The sequence below is a fragment of the Engraulis encrasicolus genome, chromosome 17 (assembly GCF_034702125.1).
Source record: "Engraulis encrasicolus isolate BLACKSEA-1 chromosome 17, IST_EnEncr_1.0, whole genome shotgun sequence".
In the NCBI taxonomy this organism is placed as follows: domain Eukaryota; kingdom Metazoa; phylum Chordata; class Actinopteri; order Clupeiformes; family Engraulidae; genus Engraulis; species Engraulis encrasicolus.
In genome coordinates, this window is record NC_085873.1 from 33114158 (window position 1) to 33128528 (window position 14371).

Below are 14371 nucleotides of genomic sequence, written 5' to 3' on the forward strand. Positions count from 1 at the left end.
ATTCACCTTAGGATGATAGTCTCTTGAACAGATAACTTACATGTTAGTCTGCCACTCTATTCCAATAGGGTCACTTGTCTGTGATGTATGCCACTCCATTCCAATAGAGTCACTTGTCTGTGATGTCATTATGATGTGTCCTTGGAGATGGTTCTAAAACCTCACCTGAGTATAGACACTCATTTAGCAGCAGGACACTGCAGAGTACAGTTGGATTATTGTTTCCTCCTGGACATTTACACACGCCTCACATAGTACAGGACTCAGATGGACAGCAAAGGTCAGGGGTGCAGGCCAATCATCAGGCTGTAAGTACATGAACATGAACTCTGCATTATCATATCAGTAAGCATAGGTTTTATAGCTCAACTTCAACATGAAGACACACACACACACACACACACACACACACACACACACACACACACACACACACACACACACACACACACACACACACACACACACACACACACACACACACACACACACACGGAGAGAGAAAGAGAGAGGGAGGGAGACAGACAGACAGAGAGACAGACAGACAGGGAGAGACAATGTTCCAGAGCGCCTACAACTTTATACTACTCTACAAGTGGTATAAGCGCAGCAAAGGATTCAAACCAGATTCACCTTAGGATGATGGTCTTTTGAACAGATACATGCCAGTCTGCCACTCTATTCCAATAGGGTCACATGTCACACACACACACACACACACACACACACACACACACACACACACACACACACACACACACACACACACACACACACACACACACACACACACACACACACAAGCTCATTCTCGGGGAAAATCAACTACATGCTTCATGGTGCCTTTACGATATAGTCTCATTTTTCGTAGTTGGGCAACGCGCGCTTTCGTCGAGAGTGGGTGAGAGAGAGGGTGAGAGAGAGCAGCGTGCGTGCATTCCGGGAGGGAAGCGCTGTCGTTGTGTCAGCTTCATGCCATGTCTCCCTTCCTCCAACATTATCCCTAACCTTAACCCTAAACCTAACCCTAACCCCAACCCTAACCCTACCCTTAACCCTAACCCTAACCCTAAACTTAACCGTAAATCACTTGTTTGAAATGTTTGATTACCGTTGTTTCCAGTTAGCCTTCAATCGCGCTTGATTGTTGACGTCTGTCCGCATTATTCTCCCCCCCAGTACCAAACTACCCCAATTGTCAGTTCCCCCTTTCGTCGCCCAACCACGAGAAACTAGGCTATTCGTAAAGGCACCACGAGGCTTAAAGTTGATTTTTTTCTGTTTTTCTCGTAAAGACTTCACGAATGGCCCGAGTTACTGTTGCACACACACACTATAGTAGGCCTATATACTGTACATGTATTGTTTGCAGGCTGGAATGGGTGTTGAATCACCACCATTATGGGGTTCATGCTTTGGGGGTTTGACTTGGTATTCACCATCATGTTGAAGCGGAAAAGGACAATCGTGCGATAGGCAAGTATCCCAGCATTGACATCAGCCAATCAAGGGCCTATATGACTGGAAAACCTTCTTTAATTATAATTCCAGATCCAGGGCTCCATCGTCACAGAGCCTACAGGGAGTAATGTGGGAAAAGCCAGGGAGACTAGAGTCGGAAAATATTACATTTGTGACTTAAGGGGCTATTCCCATCTTCATGCCATTTCATTTTTGTTAATGCATTAGGATGAAAAATCTCTGTGGAGTGATATGGGAGACCAACACGTCTGAAGTGCTCATAAGACTCTCGCTCTCAAGTCAAACGCATAAACAGTGTTATAAAATACAAGATATTTAATCAATGTGCAGACATCTGCAGTCATTTCCATCCAAAGTGGAAAGGAATAAGCTGCTGCAGTTACATGACGTGATTAAAAATTGGACACGCTCCAGATTATGAATACGAGATGAACTCCTGCGATCTCCGCTGTAGGCAAACAGACAGAGTCATGGCAAGGTAGTTGGAAATATTGTGCTTGGTATAAACTAGCCCCAATAAGCATGGGTGAATTTGAGCCTCAAGGTCCTTGATGTTTGTTTAAAAAAAACACAATTTCCAGTGGCTTTGGTTCATATCTTTTCCTTGGTAGGAATTAACGACTAATATGAACAAAGGCACACAACAGTCAGTCAGTATAACCACTTATAGTAGATAAGCACACAAGAACAGAGGGATGATTGACCTTGTTCATTAGTGGTTTACACCAGTGTTTCCCAACCAGGGGTACGTGTACCACTAGGGGTATGCTAACACACTGCAGGGGGTACTTGGGAAAATGTTATTTTTACAACAAATGTATGGAGCACTCATATAAGGACAGAGAAAGCGATAAAGAACATGAATTAGGGGGTGTTCATGGCACAATTGAGAGGTTTTGGGGGTACGTGAGACAAAAAAGGTTGGGAAACACTGGTTTACACAACTGCAACTGCCAACTGCCACCATCTATACTGTGTATGAACACTCCATCAGGTTCCAGATAGGGATGGTACTGTAGGGTATATGAACACCCCAACAGGTTCCAGTGTAGGGATAGCCACATCACTGTAGGGTATATGAACACCCCAACAGGTTCGAGTGTAGGGATAGCCACATCACTGTAGGCTATATGAACACCCCAACATGCTCCATTGGGATGGCCACAATACTGTAATGGCTAGACTGATGCTCAAATTGCTGCCGCGTGCATAGAGTGCTAGCCTGTGTGAAAAGTCGACTGTTGACTCCGTCAATCAGTGTGAATACAGTTACCTTAACCAATCAGTAACGGACATCGCAGGTGAGTTTTGCGTCAGCACTCTGAACCGTTTGCTGATTGGCTAAACACTGAGAGAACCGAGATTGAAGCTTTTGCCAGACAATGTGCCCAAAATCTTTGGGTGGAGTAGGCCTACATCGGATGGCGTCACCAGGCTGACAGAGCTTTGCACTTTGCAGAGTTAAATAAAAATGTCCAAAATGCGGAATAACCTTGGTTCTGTACCACCATTTTAAAGCAAAGAGAGTTAAAATGTCATGTTGACTGATAAAATCAACTCCCAATATCTAACCCTGGAATTTGAATACTCTGCTTTTTTGGTTAGTGTGCTTCACCATCATTTGTAAGGACTATATTGTTAAAAAAAACTTGTGTAGGGTGGAGTTACTTTACTGATCCCCAGGGAGATGTTAATAGGCCAACACAATACACATAATATTAAGAACATGGCTGGACACACATACACAGGGACAGATTACTGCATGGGCCTACTGGGCCCAGGCCCTGAGAGCCAAGGGGGCCCTGAAGCCCTGGCCTATATATTTCCATTCTCATACTGCATTAGGCTATAACCGCACATTTAACAACTGAATTTTCCATTTTTCTCAAGAAACAATCCCCAAACCTCCAACAGATTCCCACATCTGGCCTGAAACCCTGAATTTTTTTGTAAACTAGCCACACTTATTGAGTTGTCCTTTCTTGCTGTTATGCCCCGGGGCCCATGGAATCATAATCCATCCCTGCACATACACACGAGAGACATTAACACAATTAAAAGTTGAGGGAGCAAAAACTGATAGGAGATGATGATTGTAGACAAAAAGATTAATGTCACCGAGAGGCAGCGAGTATTGTTAAGTAATCAAGTCTGTGATGTAATATTAGGGAAACGAGAAAATATTAGTAAATGAATAGTTTTGCTAGATTTTTAAGTGCAAGGCAATTAGGCCTAGTGCCCGGGGCAATATTCCTTGCATATAGAGAAGCCGTATCAAGGGAACAAGTGGATAATTTTCTTGAATAATTTTCACGCTTAAATCGTTGCGTTTACATTCCACCAGCTCCACCATGTCTCACTCTCTCTTTCTTCTCCGGGGCCCTTGACGTGGACTCTGCTTTGCTACGCACGTTTGGCGTAACAGTTATGCATTTGCAGCGAACTGAGAACACATCGCAGCATCCAGCCCTGGCATAAGGAGGAGAGATTGCGCACTTGTGCGGGTCGCGTGGCGAGCACTTGGAGACAAAGCGTTATTCAACACCGCCGAGACAACACACACGTTTTTTCATCTGTCCGTGTGTATGGAGAAGAGTTTAGGGGAGTGTATGCCTATTATCTTGCCTTGGCTTTTCCTCAACGGCGCGAGTTTCATCACAGGGTGGTGTTTCAAGGATGATGCTTCAACGCAACGCAAGATATTCTGTGGCAGTCAAACTTGTATGATGCCCACCGAAGCTCCAACATAAACGCCAGAGTTCGGAGAGAACACAGCTACGTATATTGAATTCTTGCGTCCACGGATGTGGCGCTTTCGATCGTCATACCAGTTCAGAAGACTTCAGACCTACATCGCATCATTTTAATAATAACTCTTGGATATTCCTGAAAACTGCAGGTATTCGGACACTGTTTTCATCTGGAATAATAAGAAATGTATTTGCTGACAATGGATAAATAAACATCACCGAGAGGGTATTTGTCAATAACATTTGGGTAAGTTCGTTAAATGTATCATTTTTAATTAGGCCTACATTGGGGCATGATTGCGTTTATCTTTCCTCACCAACGGCGCAAGTTGCAAAACGTAGGCTACACTATTTGGAAGGTTCGCTCAACTTGGATAAATTGGACATCTGTGTAATCCGTGTTGTCATTACGCATGCTGCAGAGCAGAATAGAAGCTTTATTTATTATAGCACACCCAGGTATCACATTGAACACACCCTAGTCTACGAGATTGCCGAAATTAGTTTTTAGCCTTTGCCTAAAGTATTCTATGTAGGCTATTGGACTGAAAACCACTGCAGATCACGAAACGCGCTTTTGTCATGTCACGCTTTATTTGTTGTGTTGATGCTTAGCAGAATTACTTCCGTGAGTGACACTATAGGCCTATTTATTCTGAACGGTCAGTTGTTTGAGAACCGTAAAAAAGAGTCCGTTTTCTCGCCCGTGGTGTTTTCAACACGTGGAGTTTGCGCTACCACGGAGTTATGTGTGGGCTTGCCTCGCTTGTAAGTCCAACCCGCCGTGTGATTCGTCTCCTATTTCCCCCCTCTCATTAAGGACACGGACTCGCCAGACTCCGTCGAGGTAGGATGTAGGGATGATCCCGGTTCCGCGCTTTAAGGGTCAGCCGCAGCTGTGGCAGGTGAACGCGGAGCCGCCTCCGTGGGTATGGATGATCCCCGGCGGCTCTGGACTCTGCCGCGTGCAGGGTGCCAGCGTTCCAGCGCCTCTGCTGATCTCCGCGCGCCCACCACCGCTGCTGCAGGGGCTCTCGAGCTGGCAGCTGTCCTGTGATCCACTCTCGGTCCCTTTGATACGGATTCCTCCAGCGCCAGAGCGAGCCATTAACCAGTTTCCACTCCCAAATGTCCAGGTAATTCTGACACTTCAAGTATGAAATTTGTAGCCTACATGGCGAATAAGTTAATTTCCTCAGTGCATTTGTCATAAGAGCTAAAATGTGTATTGTTTTAATCTAGAATAGACCTAATCACTCACAATATGGTTACTTAAAGGGACACTGTGCAGGAAATGGTCAAAAAAGGTACTGCAACTATGCTGCTCATTGAAACTGGACTGCCTATTGCCAAATTTGATATTTACATGAAAGTTTACTAAGTAATAAACAAATATTGTCTAGTATGGTCCAAGTACAGGCATTTTTACAGCTAAAAATGACTATTTTTAGAAATTCAAAATGGCGGACCATGGAGAAGATCTCCCTTTTCATGTATGAAAAGTGCAGTTGTTCCAGTCATAATGAATACTTAGAATTTGATGGTGGTGTGAAGTATTCATGAAAAAGGTAACATTAGTGAATGGGCAGCATGAATTCTGGAAATAAACAACTAAAAATCTCACACAGTGTCCCTTTAAATCAAAATAACAATTATAATGGAATGAATGATTGTTGAAATTGAAGTTGAAATCAGTGGATTGGCTACTTGGAGAGGAGGTTGTCATGTGTTTACATCAAACTCGGTATCTTTACACTAATCTTGACTCACACACTTGATCAGAAGTGGTGTGAGAGAGAGAGAGAGAGAGAGAGAGAGAGAGAGAGAGAGAGAGAGAGAGAGAGAGAGAGAGAGAGAGAGAGAGAGAGAGAGAGAGAGAGGTGGGTGGAGGTGTAGGGCCCTGGGTTTGCGGGTGGATTTGTATGCACTGTGTGCCTTGCAGTGTCTTCCGAGGTCCACAAGAGGTGGGTTTTTTTTTCTCACCAAGAGCTGAGAAGCACAATTTCCATGCGAGCACTAGGGCATGCAGAAGGGGCTTGATCAGGACTTCACAGGCATATTGATAACGATGTAGACCTTGACTTTTCATTGCACTAAGCAACATTTATAGGCCTTGGATTTACTCTGCTGTGGAGGAGGAGGAGGAGGAGGAGGAGGAGGAGGGAAGATTGCTTGAGCAGAAAAGAAAATGAATGTTGATGATGCACTTGTGTTAAAAGACATTTATTTTTTCACGTTCCAAAGCTTTTTTTTCGCCCTCAAGTTTTCTGATATATTTTTAATGTGGTTTGCGACATGACTCAGTAAGCGTAGTAAATATCTCTTAGCCTTCAGCTCTGCTTGTAATGTCTGTCAGCGTGTGTTTTCATCCAAATCTTTTGGCAGGAGATCCTTGTTTTGAGTAGCTTTAATCAGTCTCCACTGACAAACAGAGAGAGCGATAGTGCTGACATACAACAACGTCGCTTCATTGAGTTATAGTTTCACATGCTTCCCACACAGTCAGTAGTTCCCATACATACGTAGTCAATTCATTTCATCACGTTAGTATGGCATGGCATATGTTTGTGTTTACACTTGCATGATAGATGCCATGAATCATCTGTTTCCCCTCCATCAGATAACTGCTGTAAAGTGGTGCTTGAAGTGGGCGGGAACTCAGAGGAACCCAGTTCACCTTCCTCATGATTTTCATGATCAGCATTCCGGCAGAACTTATCTCGCGCACCGCATTTTACACGTTCAAAACAAGTTTTTCAAAATGTGTGCAGGCAATAGGCCTACAAAAACGTGACTTGTACAGATTTGGTAGGGCCTACTGACGAGACTGTTGGAAAATCAGAGTTCCTGCCCTTCTTTTTGGATGGTATTTTCGGACGATTAGGGTTCCTGCACTTCATGTAGGCCTACTGCTGTAACGTGGAGGATTCCAAAGGACACATGTGGCTGAAAGGTCTAAGAAGCAGCTCTAAGAAGCAAAACTCTTTCCAAAGAGTTCGCTCCAAAAAATAAAGAGAAAAAAAAGAACAGTATCCTGTGTGCGGTGTTTGATGAACTTTTCATATTGATCACGTTTTCCTGCCTTACACCTGCACCTGGATAGCTGAAGGGTTGTGCACAAGGACTTAAAGCACATGAAGCAAAAACTATTTGTAATTTTATTTGCCTTATCTGAACAAATCAGTCATCCTCCTAGTTATACAAGGTTAAATATGCACTGATGTTTTTTTTGTTTACACTGAGGTATTTCTGTTTTTGTGCCATTGTAGTTTGATCTGCCATCAAGGCCACATGTTTTGGGATTCCAGCCGTCTGCGAGCGTGGAGTTGGTGCCTGTGTTTCCCCGCGTGTACCGCACCATCCTCCACCCACACCTCAGGAAGGGCTGGGTTGAGAAGAGGAGGCTCCCAGAATATAAGGTGAACCCTCTGAAGGTTGGATGTGACTGCAGACATCTTTACTTCTAGTAGAGTAAGATACATCAAGAACGTATTTTTCCTGGATCCATGTGACGTCAGGTGAACTCCCCTTTAGGAGGTCTTAGGTTAGGTGGGTCATTTCACGTGAAATCAGACACTTTGGGACCCGACCGACCCGGATTTCAATCATACTTGGTGTGCCTTTTTAGTAGCAAGGTAGCACCCCAGAACTGCATTGGTTTGAATCTGACACTAATATTAAGGGAGAAACAGACTAGGAAAGGTTCACATGTGAGGGTAGGACACTATACATTCAGCCTTGAATATATCAGTCAGTGTTAGTCACAAAAGGATGCCTGTGGTGTTATTTGAAAGCTCTTTTCTGGCTCTACATATTACACAATCAGCTTGGAATACAACAACTCTCAGAATATGAATTATGATAAATTGAAAAATTAAAAATTGAATATCTAAAAAAACTATATTTTAAAATGGCCAGTTCCTTGTCCAAATGTAGCCGGCAATGTCATTAGCAACACCTCAAATGCTGGTGTTCGGTTCTTTATTCATTTCAGAGAGAATTTGACTCACAAATATGGCATCATACAGACCACTTACTAATAATATGGTAATACCATAGTAGCATCACATGACAAAACAAAAACAAAACAAAAATGGTCAGTTTCCATGGTCTCAGGTTTCAGAAACTAAGGCAGATGTCCATTTATACACACCAAATGATGATATGTGAATGTTTGAACATTCCTTCTCTGTGTACCTGTGTCATCTTCCCTTTACCGTACTTTAAAGAGATAATCAATGGCTACACTCTCATTTTGTACTCTACCAGTGCATTTGAAGCAGCAGCTGTGTCTTTTGTAGATAATGTATAAGTACGTCCCGTTGCAGTTACAGGTTCCACTACCAGAAGCACATCCTGATGATCCATGACAAGTCTATCTGGTCTGAAGGGAAAAGTAAAGGATGGAGATGGTCCATGAGGATGCAGGAAGTTCAGTTTCACCTCTCCAGTGCTCTGCATACATTCCTCAACACATGCTAGCCACCAGTTGCCATCATATACAGCTACAACATACCCTTTGATGCTTGAAAATGTAACACATTCCTTCACTGAGCTCACTCTTTCAACTCTGCCTTCTCTGAATGCCGAAAATGGCCTAACTTCCACTGTGTCCATTGACAATGGGCAGAAGCTGTGTAGTTTTTGAGTACCTGGAATAGTTCTTGCAGATTCCAACCTTTTCAACAGGTTCTCAGCTTCATGATGGTACATCTCTGTTGTGGCAAACTGGCAATGGATGTTCTTGAGAGAGATGCACCATCATGAAGCTGAGAACCTGTTGAAGAGGTTTGAATCTGCAAGAACTATTCCAGGTACTCAAAAACTACACAGCTTCTGCCCATTGTCAATGGACATTAGGCCATTTTCCGCATTCAGAGAAGGAGTTGAAAGAGTGAGCTCAGTAAAGGAATGTGTTACATTTTCAAGCATCAAAGGGTATGTTGTAGCTGTATATGATGGCAACTGGTGGCTAGCATGTGTTGATGAATGTATGCTGAGCACTGGAGAGGTGAAACTGAACTTCCTGCATCCTCATGGACCATCTCCATCCTTCACTTTTCCCTTCAGACCAGATAGACTTGTCATGGATCATCAGGATGTGCTTCTGGTAGTGGAACCTAACTGCAACGGGACGTACTTATACATTATCTACAAAAGACACAGCTGCTGCTTCAAATGCACTGGTAGAGTACAAAATGAGAGTGTAGCCATTGATTATCTCTTTAAAGTACGGTAAAGGGAAGATGACACAGGTACACAGAGAAGGAATGTTCAAACATTCACATATCATCATTTGGTGTGTATAAATGGACATCTGCCTTAGTTTCTGAAACCTGGGTCCATGGAAACTGACCATTTTTGTTTTGTTTTTGTTTTGTCATGTGATGCTACTATGGTATTACCATATTATTAGTAAGTGGTCTGTATGATGCCATATTTGTGAGTCAAATTCTCTCTGAAATGAATAAAGAACCGAACACCAGCATTTGAGGTGTTGCTAATGACATTGCCGGCTACGTTTGGACAAGGAACTGGCCATTTTAAAATATAGTTTTTTTAGATATTCAATTTTTAATTTTTCAATTTATCATAATTCATATTCTGAGAGTCGTTGTATTCCAAGCTGATTGTGTAATATGTAGAGCCAGAAAAGAGCTTTCAAACAATACCACAGGCATCTTTTTGTGACTAACACTGACTGATATATTCAAGGCTGAATGTATAGTGTCCTACCCTAAAATGTGAACCTTTCCTAGTCTGTTTCTCCCTTAATATTAGTGTCAGATTCAAACCAACGCAGTTCTGGGGTGCTACCTTGCTACTAAAAAGGCACACCAAGTATGATTGAAATCCGGATCGGTCGGGTCCCAAAGCGTCTGATTTCACGTGAAATGACCCAGGTGACCTTTTCAAAATTTAGGTTGAGAATAAATGGAGTTCGCTTAGAGCTGTAGATGGCAGTAGCACACATCTTCTGCAAGCCACCACCAAACACCACAGAAAGACAAGATGAAAGGGGACAACCCCCCCTTAGGAGAACAAACTTGAGCACACTCCTTTGCATCGGGTAGGCTAGGTTTGGGGTACCTTAATCTACTAGAAGATGGGGTTTTCCGGTTTGGGATATCTTACTGTACTAGAAAATGGGGTTTGGGATATCTTACTCTACCAGAAGATGGGGTTTGTGGTATCTTACTGTACTGTACTAGAAAATGGGGTTTGGGATATCTTACTCTACCAGAAGATGGGGTTTGTGGTATTGTACGCTACAAGAAGATGTTTGGTGTCTGTGAAGATTCTCATTCATCCAGATCCAGGTCATCTTAGTCAAAGTTTTAGCTGCAGGCATTTTGGGCCTCTTTTGAAGCTTGAAAAATAGCGTTAACAGTCAGACTTCTGAAGTTGTATTTTTGAAGTGTGAGAGGCTATTGACTTCTGTGGAGTGGGCCTTTAGGCCTATTAGTTGTGTTTCTCACTAGATACTAATATCTCTCAAGATACTAAACATTTCCAAGCTCTAAATGGCCAGTTGCCTATGACTGACCTTTTGACTAAGACTGGACATATGTAAATGTTGCTACTGTTGGACTATAGCGGGGGGTAATGGGGGCTGTTTGCGGTCCCTGAGGCTGTCTTATCCGGCCGCCGATATAATTTTAATGTTATGCAGCTTCACATGAAATATGACAAGTCTTATGACATCTTAGAAATTACAGTATATTTGCAATACACTGAAATTATATTTTCCGGGGACCTAGTGAAGGTGGGGTCTATTGTAAAGGTGGCCACCTTCAATATAGGCCTAAAGTGCAGGGGGATATCCTGGTTTGTGTTTATAGTACGGCCCTTGGAGGACTTAATAAAATGTGAACATTTGATGTGGCCCCTCGAATGAGAAAGGATCCCCACCCCTGGACTATAGCCTCTGTCTGTTTCTGTGTCCTCTCTTATGGTGTGCATCAAATACCCTGTTTAAATTAAAATGCAGATCTACATGCGTATTAATTACAGGTCTACTTGAACAACACTCTACGGTAGATATCCCTCTTGCCATTGGGATTGGGGCTGGACGTCTCACCAAGAGCTCATTAGCGCTTCTATAGATATTGTTGTTGTTGTTGTTGGCCTATAGCCCCTGTGCTTCTGTTTGTTTTGTTTGTCTTGTCTGTTTGTGTGTCTTGCCTTCATACATGCATGTATGTGCATAAAATGTGTTATTTGAAATTGAAATGAAACCAAGGTGTAGTGTATTTGACATGCAGCTCACTGGTGTTTTACAGGTCTACCTATGTGAAAGAAAATCGAGAAAATGACACACACTCTGCTCTATGTTTTTATTTTGAAGTAACGTTTCGACTGTCTGGCCTTCTTCAAACTCCCAAGTTTCTTAGTCATTTGTATGCACAATAAGCCAGCACCTCAAGAAAGACTTATTTTGTGAGCGATACCTTTTTTTTTTACAGGTCTACCTGAACAATACTCTGGCTCTGGAGACCACCTGGTTCGCTCCTGAAGAAATGGGAATTTTCCAGCGGCAAGAGAAGCCTGTGCTGGTGACAAATCAAATGGCAATGAGGATATCTAGGCCAACCACTGCCTCCAGGAACCTCCACACTCTGCTGGTGTCACCGCGACGCATATCAGGTCTGTGTGGGAATCTATCACCATCCCTTTTGAACACACACACACACACACACACACACACACACACACACACACACACATACACACACACACACACACACACACACACACACACACACACACACACACACACACACACACACACACACACACACACACACACACACACACACACACACACACACACACACACACACACACCTACCTACCTACCTGCTGGCTGACCACCTGAGCTGCACCGTTTATGAGTTTTTTTGTTTATTTATTACCATGGTTTCAACCACAGCTGATTCCATTACTTATTTATTTATGCATGGATGTATTGTATGGGTATTTATTTCCATAGAGATTATTTTAGCGAGTCACAGCAGCGGCGTACAGGAGATCGTGCCAGTCTTCCTCTGAAGCGTCTCGTCTTTAAAGCAGGAGAGTTATGAGGCCATCTGTGTGTGTTGTTGTGTGGGAGTGTGGCGGTAGGTTCGGATGGGCTGCATTAGGATGTGGATGAGATGGGTCCTGGCTGCAAGTGTGTGTGTGTGTGTGTGTGTGTGTGTGTGTCTGTGTTGTTTGTGTGTGTGTGTGTGTGTGTGTGTGTGTGTGTGTGTGTGTGTGTGTGTGTGTGTGTGTGTGTGTGTGTGTGTGTGTGTGTGTGCGCGCCCATGTGTGTGCGCTGTGGGAGTCATTTATTGGAACGTGTCCCAATCAAGGAAGGATGCATTAAATGCCTGTAGTCTCAACTTGTTTTGAATAAAAGTCCCCTGGAGTCTCCCAATGCCCCCTCGACCACATCATAAGCCTGCCAAGGCCCCCCTTATTTTTAAGAAATAAGATAGACTAATGCCCCCCAATGGCAACTAAATGTAAGCACTGCCCCCTCTCAACTGTATCCTTCTCAACGCCCCCCATATAGCGATTCGCCCCCAATGGCGATTCGCCCCCAATTCGCCCCCAATGGCGATTCTCCAGATAATATTCAGTCGATTTGCCTGCTGTTCACTATTCATTCCCACGCAAGACGGACGCATCACTCCTTCGCAACTTCTAAACACTGTCAGCCAGAACCCCATAACAAATACCGGCAAAAGTGAAAGTTAAGCATCGCATGTCACCAACATCTTGGCAACAGGCACCGACTATTATTTGTGTTAAACAGTAATAGTATATTTAATGGATGTCCACAACCTAATAGTGGCAATACTAAAGTATTCATTGCAACACTTTTACCAACATTTACCAGCTTGCAAAATGTTGTCAGTTATGATGACAATGTTATCATTAGATGACATGTTATCACTTTAGTGTTGTGTCTAGTGTAGCCTACATGTTCTAAATCCATACCTTCTCATAAATACGCGCGGATTCGGGTGCTGCCTCGGCTGCATGATAAATCCAGAAATTATTGAACTATCAGATGCATTAGTAAATAACTGCACACAACTCTGGCGGCAAGCAGTCGCGCATGAACATGCCAACCAATCAGAAGACATCTAGCAGAAAACTGGACTGGTCACAAGACTTGTGTTGAAGCTCATACACAGGGTTGCCAGATCGATCAGTCGTAGCAGAATATTGTCAAGTCAAGTCAAGTAGGTTTTATTGTCAATTTCTTTACATGCACTGGTCATACAAAGAATTTGAAATTACATTTTGTTGTGCACGGGGCAAAGCGATAACTGCGCAATTGCATTTATTTCCGAACAATTTAAAAATAAATAATTTAACAAAATAAATATTTGAAGGGTCCTGAGCTAGGTGGGGCCCAAGCTAAGTCACGGTGGGGCCGTGGCCCCACTAAAAATGCCCCTGCATTTCCTTGTATGTGCTAATTTGTGCCGTTGCACTTGCCTGGGCCCTCTCATAATTCTTATGATGCACAACATGTTGCATTCAAGTCATATTTTCTACGTTAATGGTGCATGTGGGCCAACTGTAATGCACATTTGAAATGATCACACGCCACATAAAATGACTCTGTGGGCCACTTTTAGCTCCCGGGCCTTGAGTTTGACACCTGTGATGGGTTTAAGTGGATTAAACAAGGAAAACATGATCATATATTATCATGTAACCGTCATACAGTATGCACACTGTGCCATAGAGTTCCCAGAGTTCACTCTTGTACATTTTCACAAAATGTAACAGCTTCAGAATATATGTGTGGCCGTTATTGATTGCAATGATTCACTGAATATTGGAACACTGTTTCCGATAAAAGGTGAAGGGAAAGAATTCTTTCATGGCAGCATGTCAAGGCCAAATGTATTGGAAGACCCATATGCCCCATATAGCCCACTGTCACTGGTTTTCACACAATGATCTCAGGTCAGAAAAATGTCATACCTCTTGGGTGAAATGGTCATGGAGCCATGTTGTAGTGTGTGAAGACTGGCTTATGTGACAAGACAGGTGCAGGTTAAATCATTCAGGCCTTTTTCCCTTTCGTGCACAGCTTTTTCCCCTCTGTATGCAACTGATGATTCGAGGTAGCAAAG

The 14371-nt window shown here is 43.2% G+C and overlaps 1 protein-coding gene across 1 annotated transcript; it reads left to right on the forward strand.

Annotated features, from left to right (window-relative positions):
• Window positions 1–292: 292 nt before the first annotated feature.
• Window positions 293–12284, forward strand: LOC134466996 (transcription elongation regulator 1-like protein). Its single transcript, XM_063220926.1, has 5 exons — window positions 293–308; window positions 5053–5368; window positions 7502–7651; window positions 11699–11879; window positions 12226–12284. The coding sequence occupies exons 2-5, from the start codon at window positions 5093–5095 to the stop codon at window positions 12282–12284; spliced, it is 666 nt and encodes a 221-aa protein (XP_063076996.1). The 5' UTR covers window positions 293–308; window positions 5053–5092.
• The last annotated feature ends 2087 nt before the right edge of the window (window positions 12285–14371 follow it).

Excerpts from the sequence above, each read along its gene's own strand:
- LOC134466996 (XM_063220926.1), top strand. The coding sequence starts at position 5,093 with ATGATCCCGGTTCCGCGCTTTAAGGGTCAGCCGCAGCTGTGGCAGGTG. Across the intron at positions 5,369-7,501 it reads TTCCACTCCCAAATGTCCAG|TTTGATCTGCCATCAAGGCC; the intron begins GTAATTCTGACA and ends GTGCCATTGTAG. Across the intron at positions 7,652-11,698 it reads GGAGGCTCCCAGAATATAAG|GTCTACCTGAACAATACTCT; the intron begins GTGAACCCTCTG and ends TTTTTTTTACAG.